This window comes from Palaemon carinicauda, chromosome 39 (genome assembly GCF_036898095.1).
Source record: "Palaemon carinicauda isolate YSFRI2023 chromosome 39, ASM3689809v2, whole genome shotgun sequence".
Lineage (NCBI taxonomy): Eukaryota > Metazoa > Arthropoda > Malacostraca > Decapoda > Palaemonidae > Palaemon > Palaemon carinicauda.
In genome coordinates this window covers 60,289,801-60,305,145 of record NC_090763.1, presented here as the reverse complement: position 1 = coordinate 60,305,145, position 15,345 = coordinate 60,289,801, and the positions used below count along the sequence as shown (strand labels likewise).

At 42.3% G+C, this 15,345-nt stretch overlaps 1 protein-coding gene and 1 long non-coding RNA gene across 7 annotated transcripts in view; one reads left to right on the top strand and one right to left on the bottom strand.

Moving 5' to 3' along the window:
• LOC137631214 (uncharacterized) overlaps window positions 1–15,345 on the top strand; it is a 312,781-nt gene that overhangs the window by 287,491 nt on the left and 9,945 nt on the right. The window lies entirely within an intron of this gene.
• LOC137631213 (EGFR adapter protein-like) overlaps window positions 10,703–15,345 on the bottom strand; it is a 1,066,467-nt gene continuing 1,061,824 nt past the window's right edge. For all 6 annotated transcript variants that reach the window (XM_068362962.1, XM_068362963.1, XM_068362965.1 and 3 more), the window contains one exon: window positions 10,703–13,409. In XM_068362962.1, coding sequence (XP_068219063.1) covers window positions 13,203–13,409 — 207 coding nt within the window. In that variant the 3' untranslated portion in view covers window positions 10,703–13,202. The remainder of the gene's footprint in view (window positions 13,410–15,345) is intronic.

Genomic DNA, 15,345 nt, shown 5'->3' with positions numbered 1-15,345 from the left:
ATACCTTATTTTTCGGTTATTATTGATGATATATTGGAGATATTCTTTATGTGACTCTTGATGCTCATATAGCTTCCCCCTGGCAGTAAACATTTCCTCTTGGATTGCCTGTATGGTCTTGCCTCTTTATGAGGTGGCTCCACAGTTCAAATTTCCACTTGTAATCTGCTATTACTTAGTATTACAGTAATCGTATCTATTAGAGAGGAAGGGCATACCTGTTAACGGAGACTTCCTCCCACCTAGGGAAGATTCTCTAGTAAATGACTTAAAAGTTTGTATCCATGTAGGAATAAACTATAAAGTTAAAAAAAGGTTATTTTTCCTAGCTATACAAAAATCCTGCCTCAACTGCCCCTGAAGTCTTTTGACCAGGAGAAAGTGAAGAGCGTCATGAGAAAACGCCCTGCGCCACCATACGCTGTGGTTGCTTAGCAACTCTAATGTAATGCAATCAAAGTCCTTTTTCTTTGATTGTCTGGTCACAGAGAAAATGAGACTAGGAATAACCTATATAAGTGGCTCAGGTTTGTATAGCTAGGAAAAATGCAAAGTTTTTAAAATTTGTAATTTTAATTCTTTCGTTCTATCTTGTTTTTAATACAGTATTGTTCTCCTGTCTGATCTTCAGCTGGTGAATCTCATCTTAGTTTGTTGGACAAGAACTTATGGTCTATTAAATTCTTTATTCCTGGCCTAGAGATTATAATCTATGGCACTGTGGTTCAGTTAGTTTGATATGCATATTGCATATGATTTTCATAATTCTAACCATCCTTTGCATTCAGATCTTCCCAGACAGTACCATCCTGCATGTAATACTAGGCATGCAGTTAATTCTGAGTCATGTCTTTTACATCATATAGTGCGGGAGCTCACAGAGATTTGTATTACATTTCGAGTACAAAAGGTTTGATAGCTAAAATCATCAGCTAGTATGATGGGGATCCTCGAATGGTCATTCTTAAGTTATGCCGTTGGTGCGTTGAGTAGGGGGCGCAGCTTGAACTGCCCCCCAAATCCGGTTTAAATTGCATTTTGGAGTACATCAACCAAACCTGTGATAAAAGTTTCGTTTTGGCACTGTGATTACAGATGTGCCATTCTTAAATGGCGCAATTGGTGCAAAACGCATTTAAGAAGGGCTCAAATGGGGCGCTACTGTCATATTTAAATCACAATTTGAGTACATCAATGAAAGTTTTTGGAAATATACCTTAGAGCTTCCTGATGAAGAATCGGTAATTCTTAAGTGTCAAATTTGGTGCAAAACCTATTTAAGAACGACCTAAAGAGGGCGGTATTTTTCGTCTTAGGCCAAGACGAATTCAACGTGACAATGAGGATCTTCAGAAAATCATCAAACAAATCTTAGATACGAACAATCTATTTGAAACACAGGAAGGTTCAGAGGTATTGTACAATATTTCAACAGGAAAAGGTACCAATGATGAAATCCATGAATGCCTTCTCTGTGTACCAACCAAAGGAAAAGTCAGGCACAAGGAATGCATCCAGGCTTGCATGAGTAATCTGAATAAAATTTGTTTGAAAATCTAATAAAGAAGGAAAAGCTGAAAACCTTTGTAGATGGCTGAGCAAGCAATCGTCGGATAAATAACACTTTAAGTTGCAGTGCTTAAGGGATCACGTGATCTGATGGGACGTCTCCTTGTACTGTCCACCAAGAAGAGACAATGACATGCAGCATGTTCTCCAGTACCCATTGATTCCAATACCTCTGTCCTTGACCAGCCCTGAAGAAGTGATGTCAAAGACCGATAGGAGTGAACTCTTTAATATATCGAGAGTAAATTGAAAGGTCTTGAACAGCAGCCAAAGCACTTCAGTGCTTATATCATAGATGGACATTTTCTCTTACATACCTTGCCACTAAATTTGTCCCCACATACAGAGGACTAGGCAGAAGTATTCTTACCCAGAGTTTAACAACGTCAGCCAAACGCATACACATAGACTTTGATGACTATCCACAGACTTCAATTAAGGACACTGAAAGAGATAGGTGGGGACCTGACAACAGAACCTTCATCATCACAGGGTCAGAGCAGAGACGAGTGCCAAGAAATCTAAACGATGCCCTAAAGTCCAAGTCCTTCAAGAAGCAGTTACCTCAGTTTCCTACCAATGAATGGCAAAACTCTTTATATGCTAAAATTTTTGGCGATTGTGAAGTCTTCCTAGATGTCTAAGGGGAATGTTATAAGTTCCAGGTGACAGAGGGTATGATACAGCGAAACGCAGTAGATGAATTAGCCCTTATCAGTTGATCATGAGAATTGACACAGTGGTCACAGCATCCGACACAGATATTGCAGTGAAATTATTGTACCACTGCAATAGCTTTCAGCCAACATTGCGGATGGATATAAGAACAGTTTCAAAGAGCAATCGTCATTAAGTCAGCCTGACTGCAATATGGAAGGAACTAATACCATATCTTTGTGCAGCATTGCCAGCTTTCCATGCCTTCACAGGATCAGAGTATGCATCAGCGTTTGTCAGAAAAGGGAAGGTCAGGCCTCTCCAACTCTAGGAAAGCAACCTGACTATCAGAAGACTTTCAGAGTAATGGCAATGAGCTCTATAATTTCTAGTACGACGAATGAAGCTCTTCAGAGGTTCACAGCCACAATGTATGGAACTGAGGATAGAGCAAACACTTGGCTGAATGAATTGAGGTATGAGAAGTTTATGAAGACATGGACCAAATCGAAATGGAAAATACCTACTAGCCAATTTGAAGGGCATAGATGCAAGTGGACTACTACCTTACGAAGACAAGCTCAGTCCTTAAATTGAGCGTGCCTCTATTGTTGCTAACAACAAAGAGCAGATCAAACTCATATAGAGCAGCATCCCTCTGAAGAAAATGGCTGGCAGTTGGTTGATGGCCATTACAAACCGGTTAGATTCGAAGGGGAGCATTTCCATGAATGCCTTATCCCAGAAACAGATGATTTAGAAGCATCGGACAATGATGAGGACGACTTGGACATTGCATCTTCAGATGAAGATGAGTGTTGTGATGAGGGTGACTAAAATCTTGTTACAGAAAGGCAGGCTGAGATGATAATTAACTATACCAGTAAATACTAGTTGAACTCATGATTATAAGTATATTCACATATCTTTTCCTAATAGAGAGAGAGAGAGAGAGAGAGAGAGAGAGAGAGAGAGAGAGAGATTCATAAGCAGTTTTAATGTTTCATCTTATAAACTTTAGCAATAGATTTATAGCAAATGTGAAACATGTATGTGTGCACTAATTAACATGAGTGTGTCTATCAAAAGGCAGTTTTGTTTTCAAAGAGCATAATCACTTGCAAATAGACATGTTAGTGCCCGGTCATCACCTGTAGAAGCATATTATTAGATAGCAATGTTTTACCATATCTACGACTACTACTATCTTACAAAATGTGTGAAACATTACATTTAAAGAAGAAAATAATTCACGAGTTAAATAAGTTAGATATTAAATTATGATATCCAGTTAAATAGCATAAATGAAGATCGAATTGTAAACAGTATTGGCACGTATGGTATTTCCACTTCACCAATGCACTTTTTCTTGTTTTCACTCTTCACCAGTGCACCTTTTCTTGTATTCGCTCTACACCTGTGAGCCTTTTCTTGAATTCACTCTTCACCAATGTACTTTTTCTTGTATTCACTCTTCACCAGTGCACCTTTTCTTGCATTCACTCTTCACCAGTACACCTTTTCTTGTATTCGCTCTTCACCTGTGAACCTTTTCTTGAATTCACTCTTCACCAGTGCACCTTTTCTTGTATTCGCTCTTCACCTGTGAACCTTTACTTGAATTCACTCTTCACCAGTGCACCTTTTCTTGTATTCGCTCTTCACCTGTGAAACTTTTCTTGAATTCACTCTTCACCAGTGTACTTTTTCTTGTATTCACTCTTCACCAGTGCACCTTTTCTTGCATTCACTCTTCACCAGTTCACCTTTTCTTGTATTCACTGTTCACCAGTGCACTTTGTTTGTATAAATAAATACCTAAATATATAAATTTGCAGTTCCTTTGTTCTTCTATATCATATAAAACAAAGATTCTCACAGTTTTATTCATGGTACATAGAGAGGTCATGGTCACTAGAAAATATACGTTAATCCTCCATGTGCTAATATTGCACTCTCTTCAGGCCGTTCTTAAATGTTTTGCACCAACTTCAACTCCTAAGAACTGTTGATCCTTTATCAGGAAGGTCTAAAAAATATTTCTACAAAGTTTCATTAATGTACGTAAGACGTGTTTTAAATGTGCAAAAAAATAGCGCCCTCTTTAGGTCGTTCTTAAATGGGTTTTGCACCAAATTTGACACTTAAGAATTACTGATTCTTCATCAGGAAGCTCTAATGTATATTTCCACAAACTTTCATTGATGTACTCAAATTGTGATTTAAATGTGACAGTAGCGCCCCATTTGAGCCCTTCTTAAATGCGTTTTGCACCAATTGCGCCATTTAAGAATGGCACATCTGTAATCACAGTGCCAAAACGAAACTTTTATCACAGGTTTGGTTGATGTACTCCAAAATGCAATTTAAACCGGATTTGGGGGGCAGTTCAAGCTGCGCCCCCTACTCAACGCACCAACGGCATAACTTAAGAATGACCATTCGAGGATCCCCAGCATACTAGCTGATGATTTTAGCTATCAAACCTTTTGTACTCGAAATGTAATACAAATCTCTGTGAGCTCCCGGACTAATAAGGCTCAATACTACACAGTATAGTATTTTAGAAGTTTTATTCCAGCTGTGACCAGATTATGGAATGATCTTCGTAATCAGGCATTCGAATTGCTAGAACTTCAAAAGTTTAAACTTGTAGAAAATGTTTTTATGTTGAACTGGCTGACATAAGTCTCTCTTCATAATTTATATGTGACAGATCTATTTTAACGTTACTGATCTTAAAATATTTTTATCAATTATTCTTTACTTCTCCTGTAGTTTATTTTCTTATTACCTTTTTAAAAGAGGTAGGGGATTTATGAATCAGATTTTTACCGTTAGGCAGATATGCGAGAAATATTTAGCAAAAGGCAAGTTGTATGTTGGCGTTTATGGATCTGGAGAAAGCGTATGATAGAGTTGATAGGGAAGCAATGTGGAATATGATGAGGTTACATGTAATTGGTGGAAGGTTGTTACAAGAATTGAAAAGTTTCTACAAAGGTAGTAAAGCGTGTGTTATTATAGGAAATGAAATGAGCGAGTGGTTTCCAGTGAGAGGGAGGGGCCGAGACAGGGATGTGTGATGTCGCCATGGTTGTTCAACTTCTTAGTTGATGGAGTGGTGAAAGAGGTGAATGCTTGAGTGCTTGGTCGAGGATTGAAACTGATAGACGAGAGTGATCATGAATGGGAAGTAAATCAGTTGTTGTTTGCGAATGATACGGTACAGGTTGCAGACTTGGAAGAGAAGCTTAGTCAATTAGTGAGAGACTTCGGAAGGGTATGTGAGAAGAAAGTTGAGAGTTAATGTGGGTAAGAGTAAGGTTATGAGATGCACAAGAAGGGAGGGTGATGCGAGGTTGAATGGAGAGTTACTTGAGGAAGTAGATCAGTTTAACTACTTGGGATCTGTTGTTGCAGCATATGGTGGAGTGGAAGCAGATGTACGTCAGAGAGTGAATGAAGGATGCAAAGTGTTAGGGGCAGTGAAGGGAGTGGTAAAGAATAGAGGGTTAGGCATGAATGTAAAGAGAGTTCTGTATGAGAAAGGGATTGTACCAACTGTGATATATGGATCAGTTGTGGGGAATGAAAGTGACGGAGAGACAGAAATTGAATGTGTGCGAGATGAAGTGTCTGAGGAGTATGACTGGTGTATTTCAATTAGATATGTTTAGGAACGAAGTAGTGAGGGTGAGAACGGGTGTAAGAAATGAGTTAGCAGCAAGAGTGGATATGAATGTGTTGGGGTGGTTTGGCCATGTTCAGAGAATTGAAACTGGCTATCTTCTAAAGAAGGTGATGAATGCAAGAGTTGATGGGAGAAGTACAAGAGGAAAGCCGAGATTTGGGTGAATGGATGGAGTGAAGAAAGCTCTGGGTGATAGGATGATAGATGTTCGAGAAGCAAGAGAGCTTGCTAGAAATAGGAATGAATGGCGAGCAATTATGACAGTTCCGGTAGGCCCTGCTGCTTCCTCTGGCACCTTGGTCACTGCGGAGGTAGCAGGAGTAGGGGATTTAGCGTATGAAACTTCATCAGTGGTGGATAACGGGGGAGGGTGGACTGTGGCACCCTAGCAGTACCAGCCAAACTCTGCTGAATCCTTCATCAGGCTGGGAGGAGCGGAGAGAGGAAAGGTCCCCTTTTGTTCATTTGTTTGATGTCGGCTAACCCCCAAAATTGAGGAAAGTGCCTTGGTAAATAGATAGTTGTTCCAACACGAAGTACTTACCACGAACTACTTTCTTAGGAGTATCTGGGATCTTCTCCCATCCGACCAGAATTTTGTGTAGTTTACCCTATTCCCGTTTTCTATGCGGGGCATCTCTGGCGGAGTGATACGCACCCAGAGGCGACCCGGGGTCAGAGAGCATGCTTGCTCAGGTCTCACTCTCCAGTAAGTTTCTGGTCGCGTCGGCGTTAACACCCCGACGCTCTTTCTTAACCCAGTGCGACCCTTTGTGTCCCCGATCCCTCTGTGTTCCTGTGTCTCGTGGTGTATTATTAGTGCGTTATGGAGCATCCCCGTTTTTGCCCTGGGCCTGTGGCCGGAAAATCGTGTGGCGCGTTCCTCTCTAAGTCCAAAGTTGACCAGCACTCCTTGTGTTCGTTGTGTAGGGGCAGTGTGTGTTCCCCTACAGCCACGTGTCCGGAGTGCAAGTCCTGGAATGAAGTGCAGTGGGTGCGGTACGGCACTAAGAAGAAGAAGGCCTCTCGATGGTCCCCAAGGAAGTCCAGCGTCTCTTCGCCCCTCAATTCGCCCGGCGTCCCGTCGGACAGAGTCTCTCTGCCGTCTTCCCCTACCCAGAGTAGGGGTCGAGGTAAGTCTGTTGCGGGGAAGCGGCCTGTGGCTCTTCCCCAGGAGTCTGATTTACCTGACAGTGGGATTATGTCTTCGGTCCAAGCAAGTGGGGGGCCTGAGGGGAGGGCGGGTGTGTATCCGGAGGACGGAGCCCTGATGAAAGCAGGTCCCATCTCTTCGGACAATCCGATGTGGGGTAAAATGGTAACAGTTTCTCCTCCCGTCTCGTGGGCAGGTTTTTCAGGTGCGTCAGCCGCCGAGGGTGTTGCCGAGAAGGACGACTCGCCGCCATCAGACACCCTCTGGTGGGCGCCTCCAAAGACGCCCTTCAGATCGCCCCTGAGGACAGAAGAGGAGTTTGAGACCTGGTTCCCCAGCGAGGAGCTCCCCCGCTCCCCTCCAACGCCTTCAGCTACGTTCCCGGTGGACTTCATAGAGCCTTCGTCGTCGGCCGAACCCCATGCAGAACCACTAGCAACCCGGCAAGACTCAGGCCCTCCAACGAAGTCCTAGAGGTCTTCGGGCTCCTCGGTCGAGGCCTACTCTTACTCGGAAGATGGAGCCCCGAGAGACCATAGGCGACGACGAGATAGGTCCCGCAGGAGAAGATCTCGATCGCGCTCCCATTCACGCTCTCGCCACAGGAGGAGACGTTACAGATCCCCCAGGGGGAAGTTTAGGAGAAGTCTTTCGCCAGAAGAGGAATGGGTGCGAGTCTCCATTCCCCGTAGCCAACTCCTGGGGGTTGCAGCAGTCGCGGGCACCTCGGGATGGCGTCCCATGCCCCGCTCACCGGTAGGCTTTGTCGACGAAAGGAGGTATGACCGACGGAGGGACTCGTCTCATCAGGCACCAAGGGACAGGCATAAGTCCGCGAAGGTTCCGACTCCACCCGCCCAGCGGGGAGAGTCGTCCCTTCGGTCTGGCAGCCGCGTCCCGGCCTCAAGATCTTCGATGAGTCGTCCAAAACGGGAGAAACACCTTTCCTTGACGGGCAAGCCCGCAGACCCATGGTCCGTCGGAAGAAGAAATAGGACTAGGACGGAGGCCTCAGTTCCAGCGGCGATGCCCGTCCTACTACCTGAAGCGAGGGAACTGGAACACTCCAGGAGGATGCCTCCTCCCCGTGCGGAGGTCCTTCGTCACGAGAACTGAGGCCCCCATAGGAGAAGGTAGAAGACGGGGAAGAAGGTTCACCAGCGGAGGTTTCCGCATACAGGAGGGTGATAGGCCTCATCTGGCGGCACCATAGGCTGGACGAACCGGAGCCCTCTACTGACGAGGTCTGGCTCTCGAGCCTCAACAGGTTGGTGGATGCGCCTGTACAGCAGAGGCCCTCGCTAGCCCTCCCTTTAGCAAGGGATGTGAAGCTGGGATTGGTGCACGTTAGCAAGGTCATGGCCAACCATGCTGAAGCCCCCAAGAACCAGAGCGCGTCTAGACTTCTCCAGGGCCTGAAGGCGCAGTCCCCGGTTCTACCTCCCGGAAGGACACCACGCGGGGGCCTACGCAGTAGAACCAGCAGTCGCCATCTTGGGACAGGGTGCAGCAGAGGAGAGGGCTACCACGGCACCGATTTGTTTCTCCCCCACGGAGACTACCATGATGGAGGAGCTGTCTAGGGACTTGATCCACGTATCATCGTGGCTGGATTGGTGGGCCTCCACGCTGGTAGGATTCCAGTCCGTGCATGACCTTGCAATTCCGGAAAATCAGGCCTTGCTGAAGGAGCTGATTAGCTCGGGAGGTAAGGCCCTGAAGTTCCTTTCCCATCAGTCGATAACACAAACCCCCAACTGGATTCTGAGGAAGAGAGACACAGTGCTCAGCAGGCTTGTAAGGAGGCTCCCCGACAGGGAAGCGAGGTCCCTGAGGAGCCTCCCACTGTGGGACGAGTCGATTTTCCTTCTCAAGGAAGTGGAAGAGACGGTGGAGAAGGTGAGGAAACTAAAGGGTGTGGCGGAACCCAGGCCCCCGCCAGCAAGAAGACCTACCCATAGAAGAGCTCCGTCTGACGTCCCTCTCCCTCCTCGCCTAACCAGCCCAGGAGAGACGCCCCTACTGCATCCTGGCAGCAACCTTCGCAGCCCTCCCGTAGGAGAACGTTGGCTGCGCATTCAGCATTCAGGCCCTCCTATTCAGCCGCCAGAAGAGGTCGATCGGGCCGCGCCTCTCGAAGGAGATAGGGAGAGAGGCCCTCTACTCCTGCCGAAGCCTCAGGTGGGGGGATGTCTCAAACATTCTTGGCAAGCATGGCGGGGACCACGGATCGGACCCGTGGATCGTGACTGTCCTGAAAGAGGGGTACAGGTTGCCCTTCCTGGTGGACCCCCCACCTCTGATACCAGATCTACAGGTGGAATGGTTGGCACTGAAGGACCCCTTAAGAAGGATGGCCCTGCAAGAAGAGGTCTCTGCTATGCTGTCGAAAGGGGCAATGGAACCAGTCAAGAACGCAGGTCCAGGGTTCTACAGCAGACTTCCTGGTGGAGAAAGCGACAGGGGGCTGGAGACCGGTCATAGACCTCTCTGCCCTCAACAAGTTCGTGTGCAAGACCGACTTCAAGATGGACACTCCGAAGTCGGTCCTAGCATCCTTGAGGGAAGGAGACTTCATGATGTCCATAGACCTAAAAGTCGCATACTTCCAGGTCCCTGTCCACCCCTCCAGCAGGAAGTACCTAAGGGTGAAATGGGGTACCCAAACGTTACAGTTCAAGACCCTCTGCTTTGGTCTGTCCACAGCCCTCAGGTCTTCATGAGGATCTTCACGACAGTCTCAGCCTGGGCGCACGAACAGGGCACCCGCCTGATTTCTCTCCTCATCACGGTCTCTGGGTCCTGTGGTACACTCCCACCTCCTAAAGTATAAGTCTCCTAAGAAAGTACTGTAGTTCGAGGTAATTACTTCGTGTTGGAACAAATCACAAATTTTAAGTAATTTGTATTTTTCCTAACAGTACTTACCTCGAACAACTTTTGGGTTATGGCCCGCCCATCCTACCCCGATTGCCTTACAGGACTTAATAGAAACCTATCTGACAAAACTTACTGGAGAGCGAGACCTCAGCAAGCATGCTCTCTGACCCCAGGTCGCCTCTGGGCGCGTATCACTCCGCCAGAGATGCCCCGCATAGAAAACGGGAGTAGGGTAAACTAAGCAAAATTCTGGTCGGATGGGAGGAGATCCCAGATACTCCTAAGAGAGTAGTTCGAGGTAAGTACTGTTAGGAAAAATACAAATTACTTAAAATTTGAGATATTACCTTCCCTCACTGGACAGTTTCTTTTCCTATTGAAGCCATTGGGGTAATAGCATCCTATTTTTCCTACTAGTTAAAGCTTGGCTAGTAATAATAATAATAATAATAATAATAATAATTAATAATAAAGCAGTATTAAAAACAATCATGAATGCTTGTAAACCTGTACAGTACTTACTTTTACTCTGTTTTCCTTGCCTGACTCATGATTTCAGTGTCAGTTTCTACAGGAAAAACACAAAATTGAAAGAAAAGGAAGTAAAATCAGTGTTGGTCTTGAGATGCTCAGTATGTAAGGCATGTGAGGATATTTACATTCTTCATGTCGTCTTTTAATACCGAAAATCAATAAAATTGTAGAAAATAGTGGTCAGAATGAAATTTCATTAGGATAAAATGACACTGTTTTTTACAATCTTTGACTTTATTAACATAATTTTGATGATACAATATTACTGTATGTGAGTAGGATCTATATAGTATATATTACACATATACAACATGCTGCACACATTAGTGAAGCAAAGTTAAAGACAAGATTATGCTAGAAATATAACAAAAACTTGAGAGAAAATGATAAAATGAAAAACATGATGAATGGATTAAGAGAGAAACCACATGAGAAATAAACAAATGAATCTTTCTCAAACAGTAAAACAAGAGGCAGTATACTTTTCTCAAGACAATAATCATAAAGTAAAACAATAACAACATTGTCAGACAATATTAAGGAGAAATATGCAGATATTAAAAATTCCCATACAAAAATTTATAGGACACTAAGATAAGTGTAGTTTTTATTCAACCTTAAGTGTTTCTTTTGTTTTGAAATCCCCTTGAGTATGCTTACATAGTTTTGTAATCATACAGAATAATGACAACATTATTCATAAAACTTAACTGAGGAACAATAAACTGCTCCTCTAGCAGTCTGATTACATGCCTGAATTTTTTAAAAAGAAACATTTCAGTAACTTTACACAAAAATTAAATTTAAAAGAACACCAAAAAAGTGACATTGACCTTGTTTAGAGTTCACTCTTAAAACTTTATGAGCTAAAATATTCGTCGGCAATTAATAATCAAATAAATTTTTTTGAGTTATCTACTACAAAGAAGCTCTTGAGACTTTTGCCACATTCTACTTAAATCATAACAGTAGACCATGACTACACTGTCATTCCATTTTGGCTGTGTAAAACATACAGCTCTACAAGGGCATTTTCTGACTACATAAAATCAGTAGCACTTTATCTCTGCCCATGTGATTACAAAGTAAACCAAAAGTATCTATTGATACAAGTATAAAATATACATATACAAGTATATATATTTATATATATCACATTAAATGACTTTTGCAGCATAAAGAAGTGACCGAATTCTAAAACATCAATTTGAGGGGTTTTTATTTTATGGGATTTGCTTTGTTCAAACTCCTCGCACAATAAATGGTGTTCAAGAATTCGCCCAATAGTATAATTATAATGTGCTACACACCTGGGGGTTCCTGTAAATTGCTTATTATCACAATAAAGCTTTGACAAGGGATTACTCTAAGCTCTTTGGAAGATGCTAACAATTAGCTGATTTGTCCAAGCTACAATATCCATGTATCCTTTCTTTCAGAAGAGCAAAAACACTGTAGAAGTATATGCATGTCATAAGTCTATAGACTTTAGCATTATAAGTCCAGAGACTATGCTTGTAAAACTATGACACGGAGGTTGTGCAATACAGCAACAGACAAAGTTTTGTTTATACAAAAACCCTGTAACATACTGTTTTCTACCTTCAATCAATGTTATTATTTCAGCAAAATTCCTAGCATAGTGTTCTGCATGAAAACAGAATCATGTAGGTAACTGGTGCAGTATCAAAAGCTGTGTACTCAAATTTTAAATGTTATTCAAATGACACAGCCTTTGATGTACTCGAATCTGGTTTTCAACAAAACGTCCTTATATTTTTCATAATACATACATGAAAGTTTTTGTATAAATTATTTATAAGGTACAACTAGTATTAGCACAACCTCCGGTGTACTTCCTTCCAGTTTCCAACAGAATACCAACTTTGATTAAACTCAAAATACCAATATTTTTGTTTAAACTCAAAATGCCAACATTTTTGTTTAAACTGAATTCAAGATAGATGAACACACCTCTCTCAAAGTTCTAAACCTTACAAGTTTTATCAATAAACACTGCAATTGAAAAATTATAGTATGGCACAGAAAAGAAACTGCAATAATAATTACATTTTTCAACCAAATAAATTCAAATTATACAGTATTGCATCATAAGTTATACTCCTTTGATGATAAGCCTTCTGAAATTGCTGGAATTTAATGGAATATTTTGTTTCAAGCTTGGATAAAGTGGTTTGCACTCAAGCTGGTTAAAACATGAACACCTCATTCACTGTAAATTTAAATTTCTGAATAATATTGTAAATACGATTTGGTTGTTTTATGGAAAACAGTTCTAAGTTCAAAACACTATTTTCATCAACACTTCATGATATTAGTCTTTTTCTAACCATATGCCCATATATAGCATACATGTAATACTTAATTCATCCCTTTTTGTCATTTAAAACTACTCAGGCATAACTAATGTCTTGCTATTTAAAGCAACAAACTTGCAATCATTAATTTTCAGTAGCTCTGAAACTTAATATAGCTCATGCTAGAATTGTCAAAAATAATGCTTGTCTATAAGACAGTCTTATTAATCAATTTAAAACATCTGCACAATAGAGGATTTTCTTACAAAAATATATGGGACTGATTTTCCCACAGACTCCAATAATGTAACTTTTTAATAACTATTTGAAGAGTTACCAATATACTGCAATAGATAAGGTCACAGAAAATTTTATAATAAACTTTCAATTTATTTTCTCAAACATTCAAATCTGCCATCATTTTTCTAAAATCAGAAAGTGTGTTGTAATCTGGGTCATCGTCATTGGAATCATTTCTGTTTTGATCGTCAGAAGTGAATGTAGGGTTGTATCTGCTCAGGGATAATGGGCACGGCAGAAGTTCTGGCATAACTGAATGGTGGGTTATCAATGCTGTTAATGTGTTGAACTCCTTTGTAAAACCCTAGGAGAGAATAGAAAGAATTCAGTATTAATTATTTATCTAAAAATTTTATGGTTTAAATATTTAGTGTAGTATATATAAAACTCTTGAGGTTTAAATTATATTGAAAACCGAAAAACATTTACTGTAATTTGAATATTTCAAACAAAATAATTTAAATGTTTAATTTACTACATCCATAATTTTTTTCATTAAAGCAAATCTTTTTTATAAGAGTAATAATTAAAGTAAGTAAAGAATGAACCTGATCCATCTCTAATAAGTAATTATTCTCACACTATACAAACCCTCATCCCTTACATAGGAGAATGAATAATAACACAGCTGGAATATGGCAGGTAAAAGATTTAACGAGGTGTGAATAACCATCTGGTAGGTGCCGGCCTTACAACTGGGAGGCCTCCCTGCTTGCTCACAGACAACTCTGGATTGGCAGTAAACTTATTAAGTGTCGAAAGTGGTCGCCCTCACAATGGGGTTGGAATGGCAGGAGGAAGAACCAAGTTTAAGAAGTTTTGGCTTGCCTCTTCTTTCTCCGGTACTTTCCCTTCTGTTCCTTCTCCTTTGGTGATCAGAGAAGAATGGTGACCCTTTAACACCTGAGCAAGCCCCAGGGAAAGGGGGTTCATCTATTTCCCCTAGAAAAATGAAGGCTACTCCTTACTTTGAGCCATTGCCTTTTCAGATATCTGCTGTCCTACGGTTGTTATGGTCCTCCTTGGAGTTAACTGGTTCGTCTTAAGAAGGCCATATAAGCTGGACACCTGCAGCAGTCTCCTCCTCCTCTGCCTTCAGAGAACGTCAGCCTTTCTGTGTTCATGCCTGCATGGGCCTTTCATCTACGCTTATATCCTCCAGAGCATAGCTCTCACAGAGTTGCTGTCACATCATTCTTCTCCTGAGGAGGATTGTAGACTCTCGTCCTGTAGGTGGTCTTTGTCTGGCCACTCTACGGTAGACTCTCTAAAGATACCTCCCCGACGTACCTCTCCTGGTGGCATATCAATTTTCTCCTCTGACTCTTCAAGCCTCAACCTCCGATCATGCCACCTACAAATGAGGTACTCCTGAATATGCCTCCTACCATTGAGTCAACCTACCAGTGTTGCATCTATACTTGTCCCACCTGAACACGCTTTCCCCACTTCAACAAAAATGTACTATTCATCAAAGCAAGTCTCTCCAGCACACAGCTCCTTGGAATGAAGTGAATGAAATGAACTCGCTACATCGTGAGTTCATTGCTATGCTTGCTTTCCTCCTCCCAGTAGGGCTACTAAGCAATCTCTTATCAAACATTAATCTCATAATAGACACACGTCACCTAGACAAACTTTGGATGGATATGTCTCATTCCCGCTCCGCCAGGATGTGACTCACTTCTAGACATGTCATGTGAACTACCTGAAGATGTCTACCCTGGTCATGCTTCCTTAGGAGACCAGTCTTGACGAAAGAAACTACCTTTGCATCTCCTTGCCCTGCCCTGTTGCCAGTCAAGAGGGCAGATTCCTTGATCTTTAGATTGTCCCGATTAACAGAGGGGACAATGGAAGGTGGAAGCACAGAGGCTTTTTGTCCCCTGTAGGAAATTATTCTAGAGCATAATTTCTGTTAATCACTCATTGACATTGTTCCTGTTTCTCAGCAGCAGAGGACAGGGGAAGTAAATGTTATGATGGTACAGGTTGACAAGAAACCTCTGCCTACTTCGTATGACAGGCCCTGGTCCTGTAGTCAACTCCCCTCCCCCCCTTACTTGGCAGCAGTCTTTCAACGTAGGGAGTCAAAAGACTTCAAGACCATTCCTAAGAGATCTAACAGTCCTCCCAGAGATCACAGGGTTGCAAGAGCCTCTAAGGAATCTCACCCATCTGGGAAAATGAGCAGGGCCTCTACAGCTGTAATTCCTTGCAACCAATAATGATAGAAATTC